The 25,353-nt window shown below is 40.2% G+C and overlaps 1 protein-coding gene across 9 annotated transcripts in view; it reads left to right on the top strand.

Annotated features, from left to right (window-relative positions):
- TTC3 (tetratricopeptide repeat domain 3) overlaps positions 1–6,304 on the top strand; it is a 127,943-nt gene extending 121,639 nt beyond the window's left edge. For all 9 annotated transcript variants that reach the window (XM_040483937.1, XM_040483935.1, XM_040483939.1 and 6 more), the window contains 2 exons: positions 3,472–3,564; positions 4,746–6,304. In XM_040483937.1, the coding sequence (XP_040339871.1) occupies positions 3,472–3,564; positions 4,746–4,811 (159 nt within the window). In that variant the 3' untranslated portion in view covers positions 4,812–6,304. The remainder of the gene's footprint in view (positions 1–3,471; positions 3,565–4,745) is intronic.
- Positions 6,305–25,353: the final 19,049 nt, after the last annotated feature.

Genomic DNA, 25,353 nt, shown 5'->3' with positions numbered 1-25,353 from the left:
TGTGTGACTCTTGATCTCAAGGTCATGAGTTTGAGCTCCACGTTGGGCGTGGAGCCTACTGAAAACAAAAATTAGAAACCAAATTTAGATGTACTTGAGTTTCCCATTAGGACAGTCTGTGACCAGTAAGGCCCGCTTTTATGGGAACCTGGGGCTCCTGTTGGGAGAAGCACCTACACCAAGAAAGTTCCAGCCACATTGTGGAAACTGGGCCTTCAGACAGTCAAGTACAAGTTAATTTTTTATATCACATGTGATATTTTGAGTAGTTCAGGAAAATGATTTTTGAATCATTTTATGCCGTGTCACCACGGGCTTTGGAATCACACAGACTTGGTTTTGTCACTTAGTAACACTGTGAGCTTAGCTCTTACCTGCTTGTTGAAGTTGCTATCTGGGTGAAGTGCTCCAGTAGAATTACCAGGGTCAAGCTGTGTGTCCAGGAGGGTCTGGCTGCTTCCCTTCCCTCTCCCCTTGAGTGCCTGGAGGGGGGGTGGGGGGGTAGGACACTGGAATGGGCTGAACTTGCCTTTAATTTGATACACAGATTTTAAATGTTTATTGTTCTTTCAGAACAGTGAATGTTCTAGAATGTTATATTTATATAGATCTTTTTATAAAGTACTGTGGCATCGATGATCTCAATTGAGAAGACATTGTAACTGTCTTTGTAATGAGGAAACTGAGGCATAGATGATTCGGGCAGCTTGCCAGCTTCCCTCATTTGATCTGGGTGTGCAGCGTTTAATTCCCTAATCCTCACCACACAGACCCAGCCGACACCAGGACTGTGTACCAGGGACCAAACATGTGGTTGAAAGAGACGCCATCACCTCTGTGGCTCAAGGCCACGGGCTCCAGATTGAATTCTGATGCAAAGCATGTTTTTTCCCTTTTGTCCAACTGTGGTATCAGAATTTAGATGAAATCAAAATTGCAATAGATTTTGGCCCCGTAGTGGAGTCAGTGATGCATGATTGGACAGAGTACTAGTTTGCTGACGAACTAAGCAGTGAATCTTTTTGTGAACTTGTTTTTATTCCTCCCGTACATTTTCATTTTCCACTATTCGTTGGAGACTTTCCAGACCTCATACATTCAGTTCCCAGAGTGTCTAACTCCAATGAGAAAGCTTATGAGCATGCAGAACATTCCTGCAAGGCCTGGCTGGAGTGCCTCCCTCTCCCCAGGCTGTCCCTGACTGGCCACAGGCTGTGTGGTCCTCCAACCAGGTCCTCAGAGCATCCTCACGGACAGCCCCACCCCCAGACAGACAGCAGTCACCTGCTGCAGAGAGGTGGCTTTCTGCTTCACAGTTGATGTTGATAGTAATAAAGCTGTAAAAGTTGACTTACAAGAAAAAAATATATTCAAACTGGGACTTAGTTTGATCATCGTGGGTAGTTTTTTAAGGATTAAAAGTAGTTTGCTTTATGTTTTTAAATTACAAAACCAATATGTGTTCATAGTAGGAAACACAAATAAAAAGCATTTAAAGCCTCCCAAAATCTAGTCTCTAAGGTAACCAGTATTATGAGGTTGGTATTTCTAAACTCTTTTGTATGTGTGTGTATGTGTGGATTTAGTCATACTTTTTGTGTTGTTTTTTTTGTTTGTTTGTTTGTTTTTTCACTTAGAAATGTATTGTAGCGATCTTCCCATGCTAGGAAATAGTAAAGTTAACTGGGTTTTTTGAGCCAAACCTAGCTCTGAGCTCTGCAGAGGCCTTACCATTCCTTTCCCTGGGACTGACCCCTCTATTGCTTCCCTGACCCTCCCATCAGGGGCCACAGAGAGGAGCTAGAACACCTCATTCTGCTGCATCTGCCCGGTCAGTGTCAGAGGAGAGACAGAAAACCCCATTCAGCAGTTCAGGGTCTTCAGAGCCTTTTGCCCCCCTCTGCATCCCTGACCTTAATCCCACTGCCAGGGCTGCTTCCGTGCACTTGCCTGACAGTTGATGGAGAATCCGTTTGGGGCCAGGTTCCTTGTCAGTTGCTAAGGTTGTAGATGAATAAGGCTCCTTCCTGCCATCAGGGTGCTCAGGGTTTAGAGGGGAAGAGGAGTGGAAAATACTGGTGCAGTGTGGGTAGGTGCTGTGAGTCGTATGGAGAACTTGTGCCTGGTGTCCTGGGTGCCTCTCGGGCTCTGCTGTCACAGAAAATGCCGTCTGTGCTCACCAGACTGTGTGCCCTTGCTGGAGACTCTCCCATTCAACTCTGCGCCCTCGCGCCCCACACAATCCCTGACCTTGGTGTTTGCTGGATGAGCCATCAGATTGTTTTGTTTTGATTTGCACACGTAATCTACATTCATAGAAACTTTAGAAAATAGGAAAAAAAGTTAAATCTCTCTGGACGAAAAGTAACCATTTGTCCACATTCTGTATCTTTCCAGCCTCTTTCCTGGGTATCTCTCTCTACACCCATTCTCTTTATTTTTAAAAAAATTAATGGGGCGCCTGGGTGGCTCAGTCGGTTGAGCGTCCGACTTCGGCTCAGGTCACGATCTCGCGGTCCGTGAGTTCGAGCCCCGCGTCGGGCTCTGGGCTGATGGCTCAGAGCCTGGAGCCTGCTTCCGATTCTGTGTCTCCCCCTCTCTCTGCCCCTCCCTCGTTCATGCTCTGTCTCTCTCTGTCTCAAAAATAAATAAAAACGTTAAAAAAAAAATTAAGTATGTGATTATATGATATGTACTGTTTTGTAACTTGCTTTTATTCAGATGTTAGTCGTGACCAGCTTTTTGTGTCAGGGATTGTGGACTTGAGTGATATCAGTCAGCCCCACAGGAGTCCATGGTGTGGATCATCATTTACGTTTGTATCTCCAGCTGTAGATGAATGATTGGTTTATAGTGTTCATACCATAGTTTAGGTGTGAGGTCGGATAATTAGAAATTTGTAGTAATTTCCTGGGAATCTATCAACCGTATAAAATATTTTTTTCTCTGAGAAAATTAGAACTTCAGAAGTATATTTTTTCTTTTGTATGTCTATGTTTTTCTTTTTTTAACGTTTATTTTTGAGAGAGAGAAAGCACGCGCATCTGCATGTGCGCAAGGGAGTGGCAGAGAGAGAGGGACACTGAGAATCCAAAGCAGGCTCCTCGCTGTCAGCGCAGAGTCCGACATGGGGCTTGAACTCACAAACTGTGAGATCGTGACCTGAGCCGAAGTTGGATACTTAACTGACCGAACCACCCAGACACCAACCTGTCTATATTTTTTCTTAAACGCTGTTGAAAAATAAGTTGTTCCCAACTAAAGGTTACTGGTGGGGTATTGGGTGTGGGGATGGGCTAAATGGTGATGAGCATTAAGGAGGCACTTTGTTGGGATGAGCACAGGGAGTTATGTGTAAGTGATGAATCACTTAGTTCTATTCCTGAAACCATTATCACACTGTAGGAAGAGCTCATATAGTAAAAAGGAATTTAGTTATTCTTTATTATTGGAATACGTTTGTTCCCACAGGCACCGGGTGCAGCTTCCTGTGAAATATGCCATGAGGTATTCAAATCCAAAAATGTGCGTGTACTAAAATGTGGGCACAAGTTTCACAAAGGGGTAAGAATTCTCTCCGGCCATCCTCCTCATGAATTTTGACTATGAAGTATTTTTAAAATAAAAAGGAACTTTTTTTTCTAGGTGTCAATACTTCTTGGGGTTTCAAAGCACTTTCTTTATAAGCCAGTGTTCCTTGTCTCCCTTTCCAAAAATTGCTGCTGTGGCGAGGGAGAGAGGCCTCCTGGGGTGTGCACACTGTCCTTTCCATCCATCACATCATGGGTGGAGGAGAACAATCCTAGTCGGCTCCATCAATCAACTTGGTTGGTGCTGAAATTCAAAATAATACTAGTTTCTTGGAAGGTAGCTTCTTACATATATGGCTGAATAGGTGCACAGTGCAAGAGTTTGTCAGTTTCGTGCAGTATAGGAAGTTTGACATTTTAGAGGAGAAAAGCTAAAATTAACTGGATCCATTGTGCCTGATTCTAGGAGATTCTGGCTTGTACCCTTCCAGGATCTGTAGGTAGTTATCTTGGTTGCTGTGAGCATTCATTCTGCACCCCTGCTGCTGGCTGGAACAGATCAGGTCTCTGCCATGTCTGTTTATTAATCCCTTCAGAAAAGGGATAAATACAATATATTCACTGGGTGGATATATATAAGACAGCTTGCAGTCTCTTGCATGGCGTGTCTCCTGCAGGTATAGGGGTGTTGTGCCTGCACTTCCAGACTTAACACACACACCCAGCTTGGTAGCAGCAACACACTATCCACGAGCAACTTGGGACCACAGTGGGTAGACAGGCTCCAGTCGAGGCTGCAGTATGCAGGCTGGTGGGGTGTACAAGGTCCAAGACCAGGCAGGAGAGGATCGGTTAACTCTTAGGTGAGTGAGTCCCAGGGCCAAGAAAATGCCAACCTCTGGAACTCAGGGCACTGACATGCCAAGGCTGAAGCTGGAGTGTGGGGCAAGTGGAGGGGTGAAGGGCTAGGCCGTCCCCCTGAGGTCAGGTTGGAGGCCCAGAGTGCATGGGTCAGATCCTGAGGGGAGATTATTTGTTCCTGAGGCTTGGGGCACACTCTTAGCTTGAGTAGGCTTCTGTGTTCCTCAGTGTTGGGCAGCTCCAGGCCCCATCAGAATTAGAAGTGAAGTTAACCATGTCCTCTGAGCAGCACAGGAGAGCTCAGGCTCCACGTGCCCCTAAGGGCACTGACTGATTTTGTTTTCTCATTTTCAGTGCTTTAAGCAGTGGCTGAAAGGGCAGAGCACTTGCCCGGCCTGCCTTGATCAGGATCTCCTGTAAGAAGAGTAGCCGGCACCTTCTGGAAGAGGCCAGTCTGCTTTTGTAGGTAGTCACAGTTCACTGAAGAGTCATTTACTGGTTTGTTGAATTGGGAGAATAACGATATATTACTTCTGGTATAAAAGGCAAACATTTGGAGATCCTTTGCACTGTGTATCACAGCGCTGGTAAATGGAAATCTTTAATATAGTTGATAGTAATTTCCCTGCTCTTATTAAACACTTTGATAATAGCAAATAGTGGCTAATAAAAGTATGTGTAACCACATTCCTAAATTGTTGGGGCTGCTTACAGAGGTACTCTCTGAGACTGAAGGCTTCTTTTGGAAAGTGTTGTGAGCACCTCAGAGCAGTACTTGAATTGTAAGTATTCTGACCTGTTAAAGTGCCCCCAGTTAAAATTTTTACGAGTCAGTGTTCCTTATAAAATGCCTACATTTTTCCTCAGAGATTCTGCACTTAAATGGGCATAAGGAAACACATTTTAATAATCTGTAGTAAATGGTAACATATCGGCTGATTTAAACCAAAAGATTTAAATCTCCTTTTCATGGAAACACCATGTGATTTTGCTTTTCCATTCCATTATTTTATATTCCTGGTAGATTTATAAAGGACTTAGTTTTCATCACCTAAAGGTATACTTTGATTTTTGAAAATTGGTTATAAACACTTTCTTATTAGTGTCAGCCAAGACTTTTTTTGCCCTGAAAATTGAGGCTACGTGTTCATCCCCCAATCCACTTGGAGCTTGGAGCTTCTTCTTTCCATACCTTACTCTTAGGAGCAGCATTTGTCCTTCTTCGTGATGACAGGTGTTTGGGTATCTCTGTCTGATGCACAGCGGGCACTATGGGGAAATAGTCCCCGTCATTCCCCTCCCTGTCCCACCACCACAGAGAGATACTTGTGTAAGTAGACAGTCCTGAGGCATCTGTGTTTTGCTCGCTCCGTGTGTGACATTTGTGTGGAGTAATGCATGCACTCTTGTACTATGGTGTGAGAACAAAACTCTGACTACATTAGAATCTGTTAAAATATTAGATAGCTTTAGTGACTTATAAACAGTGGTAAATGCAGAACCACGAATTGTAGATACATTCCATTTCTCTCAGACATCAAAAAATGTTTTTCATTGTGTTCTTTGTTCCCCTGGAAGCTCACAGTCCCAAGTTTGTGAGCTGATTTCATCACCTTCTTCAGCCTTGGTTCCCTGTGAGTTTTGATGTCGTGGTGACTTAGTCCACTGACACTCACTCTGTATTTTGAAGCAGATTCTCCTTGTGGGTCCCTGAAACATTGTCTGCATGTGCTTAATAACTGAGAACGGTAGATAGGAAGATATGTAGGGACCAGTATGTAGCAGCAGGTACAAAGGCAAGGAAGAGCAGCTAGAGGGTGAGAACATGTCTTTTGTACATGAAACAGATACTTGTGAACATGCCTTACCCATGTCCTGTTGTAAGTTTCAAAATAAAGAGCATTCTAAAATAACATCAGTTTACTGTCATGCTTGTCCATCCTTTGTCAAATTTTTAAAAGGATTCTACTAGAAAATTCAAGGCACATACAAATGTTATCTTTGGTTGGAAGAGAAAAGCCATGATATGTCCAGAGTCTAACCAAGGATCTTAGGAAATTATGAGCCTCTGTGCCTACATAAAGGCTGCTAAACTCAGTTTCACAAGATTGGCTATTTGTGAATGGAAAGTTTATACACAGATGATAGAATTTACTGTTTAGCTAATGTAAGGTTTTTCATGTGAATATGAATAAGAATGTGCAAGTTGATCTCTCATTACAATCCTCAGTATCCATTTTCCTTTGAGGTGCTTGTGGATTCATGGACTACTAAGGCCAAGCAGTAAGGTTTCTGTTGGAGAATTCTGGTGAGCACTAAGGGGTGATTGAGGAAATACCAGTATGTGTTTTTAATCTGATAGCATTTAATTAAAAATAAAATGTAACTTAAAGCAATGACTGTTCCTAAGAGCTTCCATTCTTTTCCCTGCTGAGCAGCTTCGTCTATGCTATAAATATTGGGTAATCTAATATAAAACTGAAATGGTGCCCCAGCAATGCAAATGTCACTATGTTTTCTAAGGTAATTTCTACACTTGATCTTAGCCAAAAGGCTGAGAAGCGATCTAAGGTAATTTCTAAGACTGGAGGTAGGTGGGCAGAGTGGTCACACTACAACACGGAAGCAATGGAACTATTTTATTTTAGGTAATTTTTAAATCTGATGACCCTCTCTGGAGAAATGGATTAAAGGAAACAGAAGAGACAGTAGCAAAGGTGGAAACTCCTCTTATCACACGAGGTACTTGGTACTTACTACGTGAGGTACATGAGGAAATTCCTCTTATTACATGAGACTGATAAAAAGCAGGTGGTAAAGTCTGTCAGAAAAAGGACCAAGAACATCACTACGATCCTTTGTGAAAGAAATAGGAAATACATTTAGGTATTCTAAACTTTAATCAAACTATATTAAAAGAATAGCTATGAAAACAATTGATCAGTCATGTCTGATCCCATTTTAATATTCTCCTTCACTCTGCCATGGTCTGAAAGGAGCCATCCGCCTTCATGTAGCCATATACCTTAAGCACTGGGCTAGATGTTTTGATACAGCGGTGAACAAGAGGGCAGGACTCTATGAAATTTGTCCTCCAGCTGAAGAGATAATAAATGTGTGATTTCTGGTGGCAAGAAGGGCTTTGAAGAAGTAGGTATATAGATTAATGATATTCTTGTAGGGCACCTGGGTGGCACAGTCAGTTGAGTTTCTGACTTGATTTTGGCTCAGATCGTAATCTTCATGGCTCGTGAGATTGATCCCCATGTTGGGCTCTGTGCAGACTGTGTGGAGTCTGCTTGAATTTCACTCTCTCCCTCTCTCTCTGCCTCTCCCCTGTTCTGATTCTCTAAATAAATAAATAAACTTTATTAAAAAATAATATTCTTGTAAAGTGTTTAGCAAGGTGCCTAGCACATAAGTACTTGACAAAAGGAAATTAGTAACTGTTACTAAGATTAGGTCCTGGGGGCGCCTGGGTGGCTCAGTCGGTTGGGCGGCCGACTTCAGCTCAGGTCATGATCTCGTGGTCCGTGAGTTCGAGCCCTGCGTCGCGCTCTGTGCTGACAGCTCAGAGCCTGGAGCCTGTTTTGGATTCTGTGTCTCCCTCTCTCTGACCCTCCTCCATTCATGCTCTGTCTCTCTCTATCTCAAAAATAAATAAACGTTAAAAAAAAAAAATTAAAAAAAAAAAAAAGATTAGGTCCTGGAAATTGCACAAGGAAAGAGTTTGGTGGTCCTGTATAAGAAAGGCCTTGTTAGATTAAGAAGTAGAATTTCTCAGTGTAGCCCAGACTGTCGAATGTGATCAAGTGGACAAGAAAGCAGAAGAAATCAAATCACCTCAAAGTCATTTGGAAAATAACAGCTTTGTTCCAAAATCTACCTAAAGATAACTGTGGACATTGTGATGATACAACAAAGGATAATTTAACCTGTGGCTTTCAACACACGCAAGCAGTTTTGAGGCCATCTTTCTGGTCAGTTTATATTTAGGACCAAAGATCTATGGTTGGCTCACTTTGGAGATTTGTACTGGGGCCTGGGAAGGGTCTGAGCAAGGCTAATCCTAGTGGAGAAGGTGTGTGATCCCAACTCCCTGCTTTGGGGTCAGAACTGTGCTCATTCACTCTGTCATTGCCTCCAGGTTATATTGTCTCTTCCTACTTCCCCTTTAAGAGTGAAAGAAAAGGGAAAAATACTCAGCAAAACTGCAGAAATTAAATGACACTTAGAAACTATAAAATCCTAATGAGACAACCATCAATAATCAGAAAAAGTAATCAATATAAGATGTACATATGGAAAAAAATGAACCTTGACCTCACACCACACAAACATGATCTCCAAAAGGATCATGGTCCTAACTAAGTATAGAAAGTGAAATAAAGTTTCTAAAGAAAACAGATAATCTTCCTGGCCTTGGAATAGGCAAAGATTTATTAGGACACAAAAAACACCATGAGGGAGGCACCTAGGTGGCTCAGTAGGTTAAGCATCCAACTTCAGCTCAAGTCATGATCTCATGGTTTGTGAGTTCAAGCCCTGCATCCAGCTCGCTGCTGTCATGACATCACAGAGCTTGCTTTAGCTCCTCTGTCCCTCTGCCTCTTCCCTGCTCGTGTACTCTCTGTCTCTCAAAAACATTTTTTTTAAACACCATGAGAATAAAAAATATGATAAATTGGATGTCATTACAATTAACTCATTATCAAATTATCATTGAGCAAGAAGTCAAGCCATGAAGCAGAAAAAATCCAACAAAGGACCCAGAATATGTAAATGTTACATATGAATAAAAAGACTGTATATTTAGAAATGAGCAAATAATTTGGCCATTTCACAAATATCCAGAAGGCTATTGTGCATTTTAATAGCCAAAGTTATTCAGTATTCATCATCAGGGAAATATAAACACTGGAATGAGATACTGCTAGATAATCCACCAGGATGGCTGACCTAAAAAGAGGACCGACGAGACCAAGCATTGGTGAAGTTGAGGAACAACTGGAACTCTCATACACTGCAGTTGGGAGTAAACTGGTACGACCACGATAACAGTATTTACCAAAGCTAACACTACACTAGTACCCTTTGACACGATCCCACTCCCACACATGTACACTTACCAGAGATGCATGCAATAGTACTAGTATTTTTATGCTAGTTTTGTTCATAATGGCCTCAGACTAGAAACAACCCCAAGGTCCATGAACAGAATGTTCTGGCAAATTGTGGTATGTCTACACAATGGTTTAATGTCTCAGAAATGAAATTAAGGGAACCATCACTATACACAACAACACTGGCGACTCTCCCAAACAGAATACTGAGCAAAAGCAGCCAAAGTTGAATTGCATACGTGTGAATTTCAAGAACAAGAAACCAAAGTGGGAGAAGTCAGAGTCCTGGTTACCTCCAAGGTGATGCTGCTGACAGGGAATGAGTACAAGGTTGTCCACCAGGGCTCTGGAGATGTGTATCTTCGGCAGAGTACTACACTTACCTGAATAGATCATTTGGAAAATCCACGGAGCAGTAAATTTAAAATTTGTGTACTTTCCTGTAGTGCTTTTCAACAAAGCTAAATGAACAAAAAAATGCTAAGCCTGGGCTCGGGAAGCTTAGTGATTACTATGGTTTTTAGGCAGAGCTCCTGGAAAGGCTCATCACGCACCTGTACACCTGGCCTCGTGACTGTTAGACCAAATTCCCACCAGAAGTCAGTGCTGACCTATACACCCCAGCACAGAACAGAACAACCTTTCCTTCGGTTGCCTGCTCCTGTAGTCTCCCAGCAATGACCTCAGCCAGCCAGTGGTTCTTCAGAAAGCTGCTCAGTAGGGTAGTAAAAAACGTGAGCCTGATGCCAAACTTGTAACTGGTGCTGAATGAAGAGAAAAAAGCCAAAGAGCACACCTTGTTAGGAAGGGAGTGCAAGTTGCCTTGGAGTTCACTCGTACTGGCAAGTGAGACCATTCTCTTTGCGAGGACCAGTTTAGCCAGCCTCCTTGGCCGGGGGAGGTCTGGGATGCGGGGGTTGGGTTACACTGGCCCCAGGAGCAAGAGCCAGTCGTTCACTTTCAGGAATTTTGTGAGCCGGCTGTTCAACACAACCATTGCTGAAAGTGGAATGTATAACCTTATAATTAAATTCTATAAAAAGCAAAGGTAATTCCTTCCTGATTGCTAGAGTTTATCATTATGCTTTTGGGGTCACTGATGTATATAGTTTCGGTATGGTGGGAATAATGTAGAGCGGGATTCTCCCAACTCTTCAATGCTGGGAGTATTCACACCACAGAAATTGGCAAATGTGACTTATCGAGGCTTTGCCTCCCTACTGCCCTCCACCTCCGAAGAAGCCGTGAAGGCAGTTTTGTCTGTCGTAGAAACAGCTGGTCTAATGGCACTGGAGGTGCCCTTTATGCCTTTCTCATTTCACATTTGACACAGCGATTAGGGGATTTTAACACATCAGCCCTTTGAGATGATTTTTTGCCAAACGAGCTCCTTCTCATGGCTCTATCAGGCGAAGGTCCTCACCCTCGCTGCCAAGAGTGCCTTCTGTGTGCCCATCCTGGGCCCTGTCCTGGGTTTGCTCCCCTTTCACTGCCATCCTGGAGAGAACACTGCTTACCACAGTGGCTGGGGCATGCTGGCCCGGAGACCCAGCAGAGTCTCAGCTCCTTCCAACAGCCACTTGCCCGCATCACACCTGGTACGGCTGCGGGTCCTGTGCGAAGAAAAGAAAGAAAGACACCCTTCCTGCCTCAGGAAGCTCGCAGGTAAATCCAAAGCAGGTGTCCTTCAGGGGTGCCAGACAAGAAAGAACCACGTGGATCACCCCAAGCCACAGGTGACTGACTCATCTTACCTCCCTGGAGGCAGGAGGCAGCTTGAAATGGGGCCAGACCTCAGTCTTGCCCCCAGAGCCCTCCCAACAAAGTGGTTGGTATTTATTACCCAGGCTTCTGTGGCAGGGCACTTCAAAGAGAAAGGCTTGCTCTTTCTAACATGTGCTTTTGTGTCAAACAGAGGTGTCATTGTTTTCAGCAAATACCTTGGGACACGAGTGAATAAATACCATTCTGTTTTCCAACTCCCCCCCCGCCCTCCATTTTTCAAAAGTTATGTATAAAGGCATTTTGCCTAATTCCTTCAGCCCTCTATTTCAGCTTCTATTTATTTGGTGTGATATAAAGGTCTTAATTTAGATCTCCCTGCTACCAGTTCCAAGAAATCTGCCACCAGCTCCAAGCTTCGTGTCCTGAAGTGCCACCCCATTCCAGCGGGGTGAGCCAGCAGCCTCCGAAAAAAGAAAGCAGTTGAACAGATGGACACTGTGCCTCCAGACGCTGGCTGCAACTCCCGCGCCAAGCAGGACTCCGGCTTTGACGGGGGCCTCACTGGAGGCCACGGTGCTTTTGCTTCCAGTTTCAAAACTACCACAACTTCTAAACTGGTCAGACCTTCGGAGCCCAGGACACGGCACTCGCTACAAGCCTTCCCTGTGAGAGACATGGCCATCAAGCCCTGCTTCAGGGGCCTTTGTGAGACACAGCCCATGTGTCCATCCTTCCCTTGTCTTCGTCCCCCTAGGGACCCCTCCTGGAGGACAAGGGCCTTGTCTGCCCTGACACCTTCACTTCTCCCAAGAATTTTCATTACCTCGTGGCTGTGCTTTCTGGGAGTAAGCCACATGGCCCTGGTCACTTTGGTGAGCTACTGAACTACAGCACATCCACTGTCCATTTGTTCACGCAGTCATTCATCAGATCTTCATGGAGTAGAGTCTAGCATGTGCCGGCAGTGTTGTGAGTGTGGGAGACACTACAGGGAACAGAAGCCATGAGAGGCCTGATCTCGAGTCTTCAACATTCTATCTAGCAGAGGAGACTGGCCTCAAGTACGATAGTAAAATACATGGTATGGCACTGGTAATCCAGAGAAAAGCAGAGCTGGGAAAGGGATGAGGCAGTGCGTATGGGACGGCAGGGCTCACAGATATTAAGCCAGGGAAAGTAGCATTTGAGTGCAGGCAAAGGAAAGGGAGAAGGGCCGGACAGAACAGGCAGAGCAAAAGCAAGAACAGAGCTGGCCAAGGGAGCACCTGATGGGTGTTTGAGGAGAGCAAGGAGGTCAATGTTATCCCTTGTTCTGGTGGAATGTGCAGAGACAGGAGGATCCCAGGGCAGAGATGGGTTACTGGGGGTCATGGGATGGAGTTGGGGCTTGGGCTTGAGACCACCCATGTGGAGGCATTTCAACATCTGGCAGGCGGTACAGCTTGCTGATGGACCCTCGTTAAATGTTAGTCCTAAGTGTAGGCTTGGACTAACAAGGGACTTACTCTGAGGCATGCAACAGGCATTTCTTCTTCCTTCCTTCCTCCCTCCCTCCCTCTCTCTCTCCCTTCCTTCCTTCCTTCCTTCCTTCCTTCCTTCCTTCCTCCCTCCCTCCCTCCCTCCCTCCCTCCCTTCCTTCCTTCCTTCTTACCTTCCTTCCTTCCTTCCTTCCTTCAAGTTTTTAATTTAAATTTTAGTTAACATATAGTGTCATACTGGTTTCAGGAGTAAGTTACACTCACATGTAACTCCCAGGGTTCATCCCAACAAGAGCCCTCCTTAATGCCCATCACCCATTTAGCCCATCCCCCCCATCCACTACCCGTCCATCAACCCTGTTTGTTCTCTATCATTAAGAGTCTCTTGTGGTTTGTTTCCCTCTCTTCTCTTTTTACCTCCTTCCCATATGTTCACCTGTTTTGTTTCTTAAATTCCACATATGAGTGAAATCATATGGTATTTGTCTTTCTCTGACTTGTTTTGCTTAGCATAACACTCTAGCTCCATCCATGTTGTTGCAAATGGCAAGATTTCATTCTTTTTGATGGCTAATATTCTGGGGTGTATGTGTGTGTCACATCGTCTTTATCCATTCATCATTCAGTGAACATTTGGGCTCTTTCCATAATTTGGCTATTGTTGATAATGCTGCTGTAAACATCAGGGTGCATGTGTTCGTTTGAATTAGTATTTTTATATCCTTTGGGCAAATACGTAGTAGTACAACTGCTGGATCATAGGGTAGTTCTATTTTTAACTTTTTGAGGAACCTCCATATTGTTTTCCAGAGTGGCTGCACCAGTTTGCATCCCCACCTGTGGCTTAAGAGGGTCCCTCCTTCCCCACAACCTCACCAACATCTCTTGTTTCCTGTGTTGTTAATTGTAGCCATTCTGACAGGTATGAGGTGGTATCTTATTGTGGTTTTGATTTGTGTTTTCCCGATGATGACAGATGTTGAACATCTTTTCATGTGTCTGTTAGCCATCTGTGTATCTTCTTTGGAAAAATGTCTATTCATGTCTTCTGTCCATTTCTTCACTGGATTGTTTGTTTTTTGGGTGAGTTATATCAGTTCTTTATAGATTTTGGATACTAACCCTTTACCAGATATGTCATTTGCAAAAAGCTTCTCCCATTCCATAGGTTGCCCCTCAGTTTTGTTGATTGTTTCCTTTGTTGTGCAGAAACTCTTTATCTTGATGAGGTCCCAATAGTTCATTTTTGCTTTCGTTTCCCTTGCCTCCAGAGACATGTCTAGTAAGAAGTTGATCTGAGGTCAAAGAAGTTGCTGCCTCTGTTCTCCTCCAGGATTTTGATGGTTTCCTGCCTCACATTTAGGTCTTTCATCCATTTTTAGTTTATTTTTGTCCATGGTGTAAGAAAGTGGTCCAGTTTCATTCTTGCATGTTGCTGTCCAGTTTCCCCAACACCATTTGTTGAGGAGACATTTTTCCATTGGAGGTGCTTTCCTGCTTTGTCAAAGATTGGTTGACCATATAGTTGTGGGTCCATTTCTGGGTTCTCTATTCTGTTCCATTGATCTATGTGTCTGATTTTGTGCCAGTACCATACTATCTTGATCACTACTGTTTTGTAATATAGCTTGAAGCCTGGGATTGTGATGCTTCCAGCTGTGGTTTTCTTTTTCAGGATTGCTTTGGCTATTCAGGGTCTTTTATGGTTCCATACAAATTTTAAGATTGTTTATTCTAGATCTGTGAAAAATGCTGGTGGTATTTTGATAGAGATTGCATTCAATGTGTAGATTGCTTTGAGTAGTATCGAGATTTTAACAATATTTGTTCTTCCAATTCAGCAGACACCTCTGATACAATTTCAACTGTATTTTATCAGCCTCCTAACTGAGGATCTGCTTCCACCCCTAACACCCTGCCCCACTCCCACCCTCCTCTAGTCACTTGAAATTCTGGACCCAGTCACACCCCCACAGACCTTCAATGGATCTGCCCAGCAGAGCTGTGGGCATACCAGTGGGCTCACGTATCCTGGGCCTGAGCCCGTTCATTCAGCACCAGCTCCCTCCCCAGGTCATCAGTGTCATTCTCACTTCTCACACCTTGTCTTCCTGTAGCCCAGACCAGCCCCTGACCTTTAGCCACCAGCTCCCTTCCAGTGTGCCACTGCAAGCTAAGACACCCAGACCTCCCCTTTCATTCTGCCACCTCTCTGCTCCCTGAATGCCTCTAGTACTGTGGCCTTGATAAATTTTTTAACCTCCTGGAACCTTGTTTTTCATATTCATACAGCCAGGATCAAATGAGCATGCCATACACATTGTGGCTGCTCAATCAACATTTTTTAAAACCAGTGAAGTCACAGAATAAGAGCCACATACCGCAAATGGGCTGTGGTGGCCTCCAAATCTCCCCTTCCTCACAACCCCCAACACAGGCTCTGACCTCCACTGTCTCCCAACATTCCTTTTACAAATGACTGTTTCTTGAGTGTAGTAAAATGTTCTGGCTGCCGCACTGATCACAAACATCACAGCGTTTAATTTCTCTAAGTACCCTACAAAGTAGAGCTTACTTTTATCTCCTTGTACAGAAGAGGAAACAAATCTAAAGAGTTAAATAGCTTCACCAAGGTCACAAGGCTGGAAGGTGTCTGAGTCAGGATTTGTACCTCCTAGGCCAAGACTCTGCTCAAGGCATTCATCTACTGGCCACTTCCCCTCCAGCCAAAACAGCTCAGCTTCCCATACCCCTACAAACCCTTCTCCAACCATGTAGACTATGAAACCCCTGGAAATCCCAGTTCCCCTGCTGCATGCACTCACATACAGCTGCAGTGGGGGGTCCCCTTCATTTACCTCAGGAGACCATGCAAGTAGTGTCCCATGGTTAAATGGCCTTCTCCATGGTTACAATGCTACAACCTTTGTGCTACTCGTGTTGTTGGGAAAAGAACTTCACTGAATCCCCAATATCTTCCTATTCTATTCTCATCTTATCTGTTTGTCTTGGAGCCCACTGACTTCTGTTCTACATTGGCTCTTTTTTTTCTGAAATTTTTGGTTGCCTCTCTTTCCCTCTTTCTTTGCTCCTATCTTCTTCCATTATGCACCGTTAGCCTATTTTCTCAGGCTCTTGTCCAGCTTCATCATAGAATTACCTTTATTGCTATCTTGGATTGGACCCGCACCTTACCCAATGCATGTTTTTCTCCTTCTTGATTTACAACTCTTTTTAGGATCGATTTGTTGATTTCTACAAAAATAGCCTGCTTGGGTTTTGTCATAGATTGCATTAAACCCATATATCAATATAGGGAGACTTGGCATCTTCACAATATTGAATATTCCATTCCATGAACATGGTACATCTCTTTATTTATTTGAGTCTTCTTTTTTTTTTTTTTCAACGTTTATTTATTTTTGGGACAGAGAGAGACAGAGCATGAACGGGGGAGGGGCAGAGAGAGAGGGAGACACAGAATCAGAAACAGGCTCCAGGCTCTGAGCCATCAGCCCAGAGCCTGACGCGGGGCTCGAACTCATGGACCGTGAGATCGTGACCTGGCTGAAGTCGGACGCTTAACCGACTGCGCCACCCAGGCGCCCCTATTTGAGTCTTCTTTAATTTCTCTCAGGAATGTTTTGCAGTTTTCAGTGTAGAGATCTTGCACATATTATGTCAAGTTTATGCAAGTATTTTCTATTTTTGGTGCTGTTGGTAATGATTTTTATTTTAATTTCAATTTCTGATTGTTTACAACTAGGATATTGATATATAAGCGATATTTGTGTATCTATTTTACATTGTGCAAACTTGCTAAACCCACTTATTCTAGTAGCTTTTTTTCATATACTCAAGAATTTTCATAGATAATCATATCATTAGAGAACAAAGTTTTAATTCTTCCCTTCTACTCTGGATGTTTTGTCTTATTGAACTGTATACAATGCACTAAAGCACAATGCTGAATAGAAGTGGTGAGAAGGGGTGCCTGGGTGGCTCAGTTGGCTAAGCATCCAACTTCGGCTCAGGCATGATCTCACAGTTTGTGGGTTCAAGCCCCACATTGGGCTCTGTGCTGACAGCTCAGAGCCTGCTTCAGATTCTGTGTCTCTCTCTCTCTGTCCTTCCCCCACTCACGCACTCTTTCTCTCAAAAATAAATGAATAATTTCAGCAACTTCTTAACATGTCTCCAGAGGCAAGGGAAACAAAAGCAAAAATGAACTATTGGGACCTCATCAAAATAAGGAAAGAACCAGCGAAGGAAACAATCAGCAAAACTAAAAGACAACCTATGGAATGGGAGAAGATATTTGCAAATGACATTATCAGATAAAGTGTTAGAATCCAAAATCTATGAAGAACTGATATAACTCAACACCCAAAACACAAATAATCCAGTGAAGAAATGGGCAAAAGACATGAATAGACACTTCCCAAAGAAGACATCCAGGTGGCTAACAGACACATGAAAAGATGCTCAACATCACTCATCATCAGGGAAATATAAATCAAAACCACAGTGAGATACCACCTCACACCTGTCAGAATGACTAACATTAATAACTCAGGCAACAACAGATGTTGGCAAGGATGCAGAGAGAGATTATCTCTTTTGCACTGCTGGTGGGAATGCAAACTGGTGCAGCCAATGGAAAACAGTATGGAGGTTCCTCAAAAAATTAAAAATAGAACTACCCTATGACCCAGCAATTGCACTACTAGGTATTTATCCAAGGGATATAGGTGTGCTGTTTTGAAGGGGCACATGCACGCCTTGCAGCACTATAGACAATAGCCAAAGCATGGAAAGAGCCCAAATGTCTTTCAATGGATGAATGGATAAAGAAGATGTGGTGTATATACATATATACACACACACATATATACACACACACAAGAGTATTACTCAGCAATCAAAAGAATGAAATCTTGCCATTTGCAACTAAGTGGATAGAACTAGAGCATATTATGCTAAGTGAAATTAGAGAAAGACAAATATCATATGACTTCACTCATATGAGGAATTTAAGATACAAAACAGATTAAAATAAGGGAAGGGAAGCAAAAATAATATAAAAACAGGGAGGAGGACAAAATATAAGAGACTCTTAAATATAGAGAATAAACAAAGGGTTGCTAGAGTGGTTGTGGGGGGGGGGGGATGGGCTAAATGGGTAAGGGGCATTAAGGAATCTACTCCTGAAATCACTGCTACACTATATGCTAACTAACTTGGATGTAAACTAAAAATAAATAAATAAATTTAAGATTGCGCAAAGGGGGAAAAAACATTAAAATTTTTTAAATTAAAAAAAAACCAACATTTGCAAAAAAAAAAAAGAATAAACATTTTTAAAAATTAAAAAAAAGACAAACAAGTGGTGAGAACAGGCAGCCTTACCTATTCCTCATCTTATGCTGAGAACACTCAGTATTTTACCACTAATTATAATGCTAACTGTAGTTTTTTCATAGATATTCTTTATTAGATTGATAAAGTTCATGTATATCCCTAGTTTGCTGAGTTTTGAAAAAATCAAAAATAAGAAAAACCAAAAGCAAATACCACGCAAAAAGAAAATCGAGGCCAATATCCCCGATGAAGATAGATGCAAAAATCCTCGATAAAATATTAGTAAACCAAACTCAACAATACATTTAAAGGATCATGCACCATAATTAAATGGGATTTGAGGATCCCAATTAGTATTTATGCATCCAGGCATGTAAGGATGGTCCAATATCTACAAATCAATCAATGTGATACACCAAATTAGCAATATGAAAGATCAAAATTATATGATATCTCAATAGATGCAGAAAAAGTATTTGACAAAATTCAACATCCACTTATGATAAAAACTGAATAAAGTGAGTATGGAAGGAACATACCTTAACATAATGAAGGTGATATATGACAGACCCACAGCTAACATCATAGTTAATGGAGAAAGGCTGAAAGCTTTTCCTCTAAGATCAGGAACAAGACAAGGTTACCCACCCTTTCCACTTATATTCAATAGAGTATTGGAAATCCTAGCCACAGCAATTACCCAAGAAAAAGAAATAAAAGGCATCCAAATCAAAAAGGAAGAAGTAAAATCCACTACTTGCAGATGACATAACACTATATATAGGAAACCTTAAAGACTCCGCCAAAAAACTACCAGAACTAACAAATGAATTCAGTAAAGTCAGAGGATACAAAATTAGCATACAGAAGTTGAATGCATTTCTGTACACTAATAACAAGCTATCAGAAAGAAAAATTAAGAAAACAATCCCATTTAAAATTGCACCAAAAAGAATAAAATACATATGAATAAATATAACCAAGGAGGTGAAAGACCTATACCCTTAAAATGATAAGATACTAATGAAAGAAATTGAAGATGACACATATAAGTGAAAATATATATTGTGCTTAAGATTGGAAGGATTAATATTGTTCATATTAACATCCATACTATCCAAAGAAATCTACATATTCAATGCAATCTCCATTAAAATACCAATGGCATTTTTTACAGAAGTAGAGCAAAGAATCCTAAAATGTATATGGAACTTCAAAAGACCCTGAAAAGCCAAAGCAATCTTGAGTAGGAAGGACAAAGCTGGAGCTGTTATGCTCCCTGACATCAAACTATACTATAAAGCTGTAGTAATCAAAACAGTATGGTACTGGCATGAAAACAGACATACAGATCAATGGAATAGAAAAGAGAGCCCAGAAAAAAAACTTATACCTATATGATCAATTAATTTATGACAAAGGAGGCAAGAGTATACAATCATGAAAAGACAGTCTCCTCAATAAATGGTGTTGGGGAGACAGGACAGATATATGCAAAAGAATGAAACTGGACCACTATCTTGTACCATATACAAAAATAAATTCAAAATGGATTAAAGACTTGCATAAACTCATAAAACTCCTAGAAGAAAACATAAGCAGTGAGCTCTCTGACATCAGTCTTAGCAATATTTTTTTTGGTCTGGTCTCCTCAGGCAAGGGAAACAAAAACTAAAACAAATGGGATTATTTCAAACAAGAAAGTTTTGGTTTTTTTTTTTCCAAATTAAAAAGCTTTTGCACAACAAAGGAAACCATCAACAAAATGAAAAGCAACCTACTGAATAGGAGAAGATATTTGCAAATCATACATCTGATAAGGGATTAATATCCAAAATATGTAATGAATTTACACTACTTAAATTTAAAAAGATTAAAAATGTCTTTTTTTCCCCCCAAGAATACATACAGATGGCCACCAGGCACATAAAGATACTCATCACCAATCATCAGGCAAATGCAAATCAAAGGAAGCCAAATGAGATATCATCCCACACCTGTCAGATTGGCTATTATCAAAACGACAAAAAATAAGTGTTAGAGAATGTGGAGAAAAGGAGACTCTCATACACTGTTGGTGGGAATGTAAATTGATGCATCCACTATGGAAAACAGTATGGAGGTTCCTCAAAAAATTAAAAATAGAACTACCACATGATCCAGCAATTCCACTTCTGGGTATTTATCTAAAGAAAATGAAAACACCAATTTGAAGAGATATATGCACTCCTATGTTCATTGCAACATTATTTACAATAGTCAAGATATGGAAGCAACCTAAGTGTCCACTAATGAATAAATGAATAAAGAAGATGTGGTATATATATACACACAATGGAATATACTCAGCCATAAAAATGAAATTTTGCCATTTGTGACAACATGAATGGACCTAGAGGGTACTATACTAAGTGAAGTAATTCAGACAAAGAATGACAAATACTATATGAGGGTGCCTTGGTGGCTCAGTCAAGCGTCTGACTCCGTTTTAGCTCAGGTTGTGATCTTGTAGTTTTGTGAGATCAAGCCCTGTGTAAGCTCTGTGCTGACAGCATGGAGCCTACTTGGAATTATCTCTCTCCCTCTCTCTACCCCTTCCCTACTTATGCTGTCTCTGTGTCTCTCAAAAATAAATAAATAAGCTTTGAGATAAATACCATATGATTTCGCTTACATGTGGAATCTACAAAAACAAATTAACAAAACAGAAACAGACTCATAGATACAGGAAACAAACCTTTGGTTACCAGAGGGGAGAGAGGTTGGTGGGTGGGCAAAATATGTGAAGAAGATTAAGAGGTAAAACCTTCCAGTTATAAAATAAATAAGTCATGAGGATATAATGTACAGCATAGGGCATATAGTCAATAATATTGTAATAACTTTATATAGTGACAGATGGTAACTAGATTTATCATAGGGATCACTTTTTTAAGATATAAAAATATTTAATCACTATGATGTACACCTACAATTAATAGGATATTGTATGGCAGTTATACTTCAATTTAAAATTAATTAAAGAAATCAGTCAAATGTTTCTTTGCATCAATTTTGTGATTATATAGTGTTCCTTTTTCAGTCTATTAATATGGTAAATTATATTGCTTTGTTTTCAAATGTTAAGTAAATCTTATTTTCCTGGAATAAATCTCATTTGATCATCCTTTTTGTAATATTGTTGAATTCAATTTTCTAATTTGTTTTACAATTTTTTCATCTATGATCATGAGGAATATTAATCTATAATATCTTTTTTTGGTAATGCCTTTCCCTGTTTGTGATAATGGGATGATTTTTGGCCCTATATGAGTTCAAGAGTATTTTCCCTTTGATTTTCTGAAAGACTTTGCATAGAATTGGCACTATTTCCTTCATAAATATTTGGTAGGATTCATCATTAAGTCCTGTAATGTAATGTTGTGTTTTGTGGTTTGTTTGTTTTTTTTTAATTTTTTTTTCAACGTTTATTTATTTTTGGGACAGAGAGAGACAGAGCATGAACGGGGGAGGGGCAGAGAGAGAGGGAGACACAGAATCGGAAACAGGATCCAGGCTCTGAGCCATCAGCCCAGAGCCCGACGCCGGGCTCGAACTCACGGACCGCGAGATCGTGACCTGGCTAAAGTCAGACGCTTAACCGACTGCGCCACCCAGGCGCCCCTGTAATGTTGTGTTTTTATTCAGTTCAAAATATCTTTTTCATTTTGATTTTTATTTTCTCTTTTACCTATTGGTTACTTTAAAAATATATCATTTAGTTTCCAAATATTTGACTTTTTAAAAGATATCTATTATTGATTTCTAATTTAATTCCAAGAGTCAGAAAATAAAATTTATATGATTTGAATCCTTTTAAAGTATTAAGAGTTTTTATGGCCCACAATGTGGTCTGTCATGGCAAATGTTCCACGTGCAGGATGTGTATTATGCTATTGGTAGGTAAAGTGTCGATCAACAAATGGAATTAGTTGGTAGTATTTTCCAAGCCTTCTATAATACTTCCTGATTTTCTGTCAATTCATTCTCTCAATTACAGTGTGAAACTTCTGACTATAATTGTGGATTTGTCTCTTCTTGGAGTACAATAGATTTTACTTTGTGTATTTTGAAGATGTGTTATTAGGTGCATAAATATTTAGTATATGTTCTATATGTTCTCTTGATGAATTGACTCTTTATCACTATGAAATGACCAATTTTTATCTCCAGTAATATTTTTTATCTGAAATCGACATCTGATATTAATATAGATTGATACAGCTTTCTTTTGATTAGTGTTGGAAAAGTATATTTTTTCCCATCCCTTTGCTTTTAACTTACTTGTGTCTTTATATTCAAACTAGGTTTCTTATAAGCAGCCAATCCAGCATCACATTTTTAGCCAACCTGACAAGTTATGCCTTTTATTTGGGGTGTCTGCACATTGACATTTAATGTAATTGTTGGTATAGTTAAGTTTATATTTACCATATTGCTGTTTGTTTTCTATTTGCAATATTCCTATTTTCCTTTTTTTGCCATCTTTTTGAGTAACTATGTGTTTAAAATTTTCCATTTTGGTTTATTAGCTACCTGTTTTTTTAATTTTAGTGGTTGACTTATTTATAATTTACACCCTTAACTTCCATCAAGTAATATTATGTATATTAAATAATAATATAATTCCTTCAAGTAAATTATTCCAGTTTACTTATAGTATAAGAATCTTACAACAGTATTCTTTCCTTTTCCCCTCCTGACCTTTGTGTTATTTTTGCCATACATTTTGAACGCTATAAATTATATACCCTATAGTATGTTGCAATTATTTTTGTTTTTAACAGTCAGTTAGGGGTGCCTGGGTGGCTCAGATCATGATCTCACAGTTTGTGAGTTTGAGCCCTGGAGGCTGCTTTGGATTCTGTGTCTCCCTCTCTCTCTGCCCCTCCCCCTTCACACTGTGTTTCTCTCTGTCTCTCAAAAATGAATAAACATTAAAGAAAAAAAATTTTTAAAGTCAGTTATTCAGGGTGCCTGGATGGCTCATTTCATTAAGCATCAGACTCTTGATCTCAGCTCAGGTCTTGATCTCAGGGTCGTGAGCTCAAGCCTCATGTTAGACTCCACACTGGGCATGAAGCCTATTTAAAATGAATGAATGAATGAATGAATGAATGAATGAATGAATAGTTATCTTTTTATAGCAACTTTATTGAGATAATGTACAATTATACAATTGTATAATTTATATACAAATATATATATTTGTGTATTCTGGATATTTGATATGAATGGAATCATATAATATGTGGTCTTTTGTGACTGCCTTCTCTAACTTAGCATAATGTCTTCAGAGTTCATCTATTTTGTAGCATGTGCCAGTAATTCATTTTTATTGCCGGATATATTCCTTTGTATGAATATACCTCATTTTATTCATCCATTCTTCAGTTGATGGAAATTTTGCCTGTTTCCACTTCTTGACTTTTATGAATAATGCTGGAATGAACATTCATGTTCAAGTTTTTGTGTAGACATTTGTTTTCATTTCTCTTGGGCATATACCTAGCAGTGGAATTGCTCAGTTATATAGTAACTCTATACTTAACTTTTTGAGGAACAGCCAGACTATTTTCTCAAGTAGTGGCTGCACTGTTTTGCATTCCCACTAGCAGTATACAAATGTTTCTGCTTCTCCACATCCTCATCAGCACTTGCTATTGCCCATCTGTTTTATTATAGCCATCTTAATGTGTCTGAAATGGTATCTCATTGTGGTTTTAATTGGTATTTTCCTAATGGCTGATGATGTGCATCTCAGTGACTCTCCCCCCAGCCCTGATTTTATTGAGATATAATCAACATCTGACATGTGTAAGTTTAAGTTGTACAGTGTAATGACTTGATATATGTATATATTGTGAAGTGATTACCAAAACATTTTAGTTAACACATCCATCACCACCTTTTTTCTTTCTTTGGTGGTGAGAACTTTTATGATCTAACAATGACCTATTAAGGAGATTTTCTGAATAGAGGAGAAAACTCATTTTCATATTTATCAATACATGTAGTATCTCCAGTACTCTTTCTTTACCTATGTAGATATAGATTTCCATCTGGTATTACTTTTCTTCTGCCTGGAGGACTTCCTTTAATATTTCTTATAGATCAGGTCTCCTAGTGATGAATTCATTCACCTTTTCAATGTCTGAGAAACTCTTTACTTTTTTGTGAAAGATATTTTTGATTACCATAGAAGTACAGGTTGATAGCTTTTTACTTTCAGTGCTCTATATTTGTTCCATTGTCCTTGGGTTCACATCATTTCCGATATGAAGTCTCATGTAATTCTTATCTTTGTTTCTCTGTATGTAATGTGCCTTTTTTCTCTGGCTCCTTTTTTAAGATTTTCTCTTTGTCAATGGTTTTGAGCAATTTGATTATGATATGCCTTGATGTAGTTTATTCATGATTCTTGTGTTTATAGTTATAGTTTATAGTTTGAATTTCTTGGATTTGTGGGCTCATGAGTTTCATCAAACTTAAGAAAATTCTTAGCCATTATTTATTCACATCTTTTTCTTGTCCTCTTATTTCTCCTGTGCTGTCCAATAACAGATGTTAGGCTACTTTGTTTTCTTACAGCTCAGTGATATTCTGTTCACTTTTTTTTTTTTTCAGTTCCCCCACACACACTATGCTTCATTTTGGGTAGTATTGTTATATTTTTAAGTTTACTCATTTTTGTCTCTACAGTGTCTGATCTGTTATTAATCCCACCAAGTGTATTTTTCATCTCAGACATTGTAATTTTCAAGTCTAGAAGTTCATTTTATGTCTTTTCAATATTTCTATGGTTTTGAACATGCTTATTTCCTCTACCTTCTTGAACATCTAGTATATGGTTAAAAGGACTGTTTTAATGTCCTTTCCTACTAATTCTATTACCTATTTCCCTTTTTTTCCTGTTTTTGTTGATTGATTTTTCTCATTATTATAGGTCATATTTCTCTACTTCTTTGCATGCCTAGTGATTTTTGGTTGAATGCTAGACAGTATAACTTTTATCTTATGTGGTAGATATTTCTCTATAAATATTCTGCAGTACATTTAAGTTTGTTCTGCAGTACATTTAAGTTACTTGGAAATAGTTTGATGCTTTCATTATTTTTTTTTAACTTTGTTAGCTGAGACTAGAGTAGATTTGAATCTGGGCTATTTTTTCCTTCATTACTGAACCAATACCTTCTGGGTATTCTATCTGATGCCTTGTAAGTTATAACCTTTTGT

Source organism: Herpailurus yagouaroundi, unplaced genomic scaffold, assembly GCF_014898765.1.
Source record: "Herpailurus yagouaroundi ecotype Mexico unplaced genomic scaffold, PumYag 162, whole genome shotgun sequence".
NCBI classification, from domain to species: Eukaryota; Metazoa; Chordata; class Mammalia; order Carnivora; family Felidae; genus Herpailurus; species Herpailurus yagouaroundi.
Note: the sequence above shows the minus strand (reverse complement) of the source record. Positions and strands in the feature narration are given on the sequence as shown.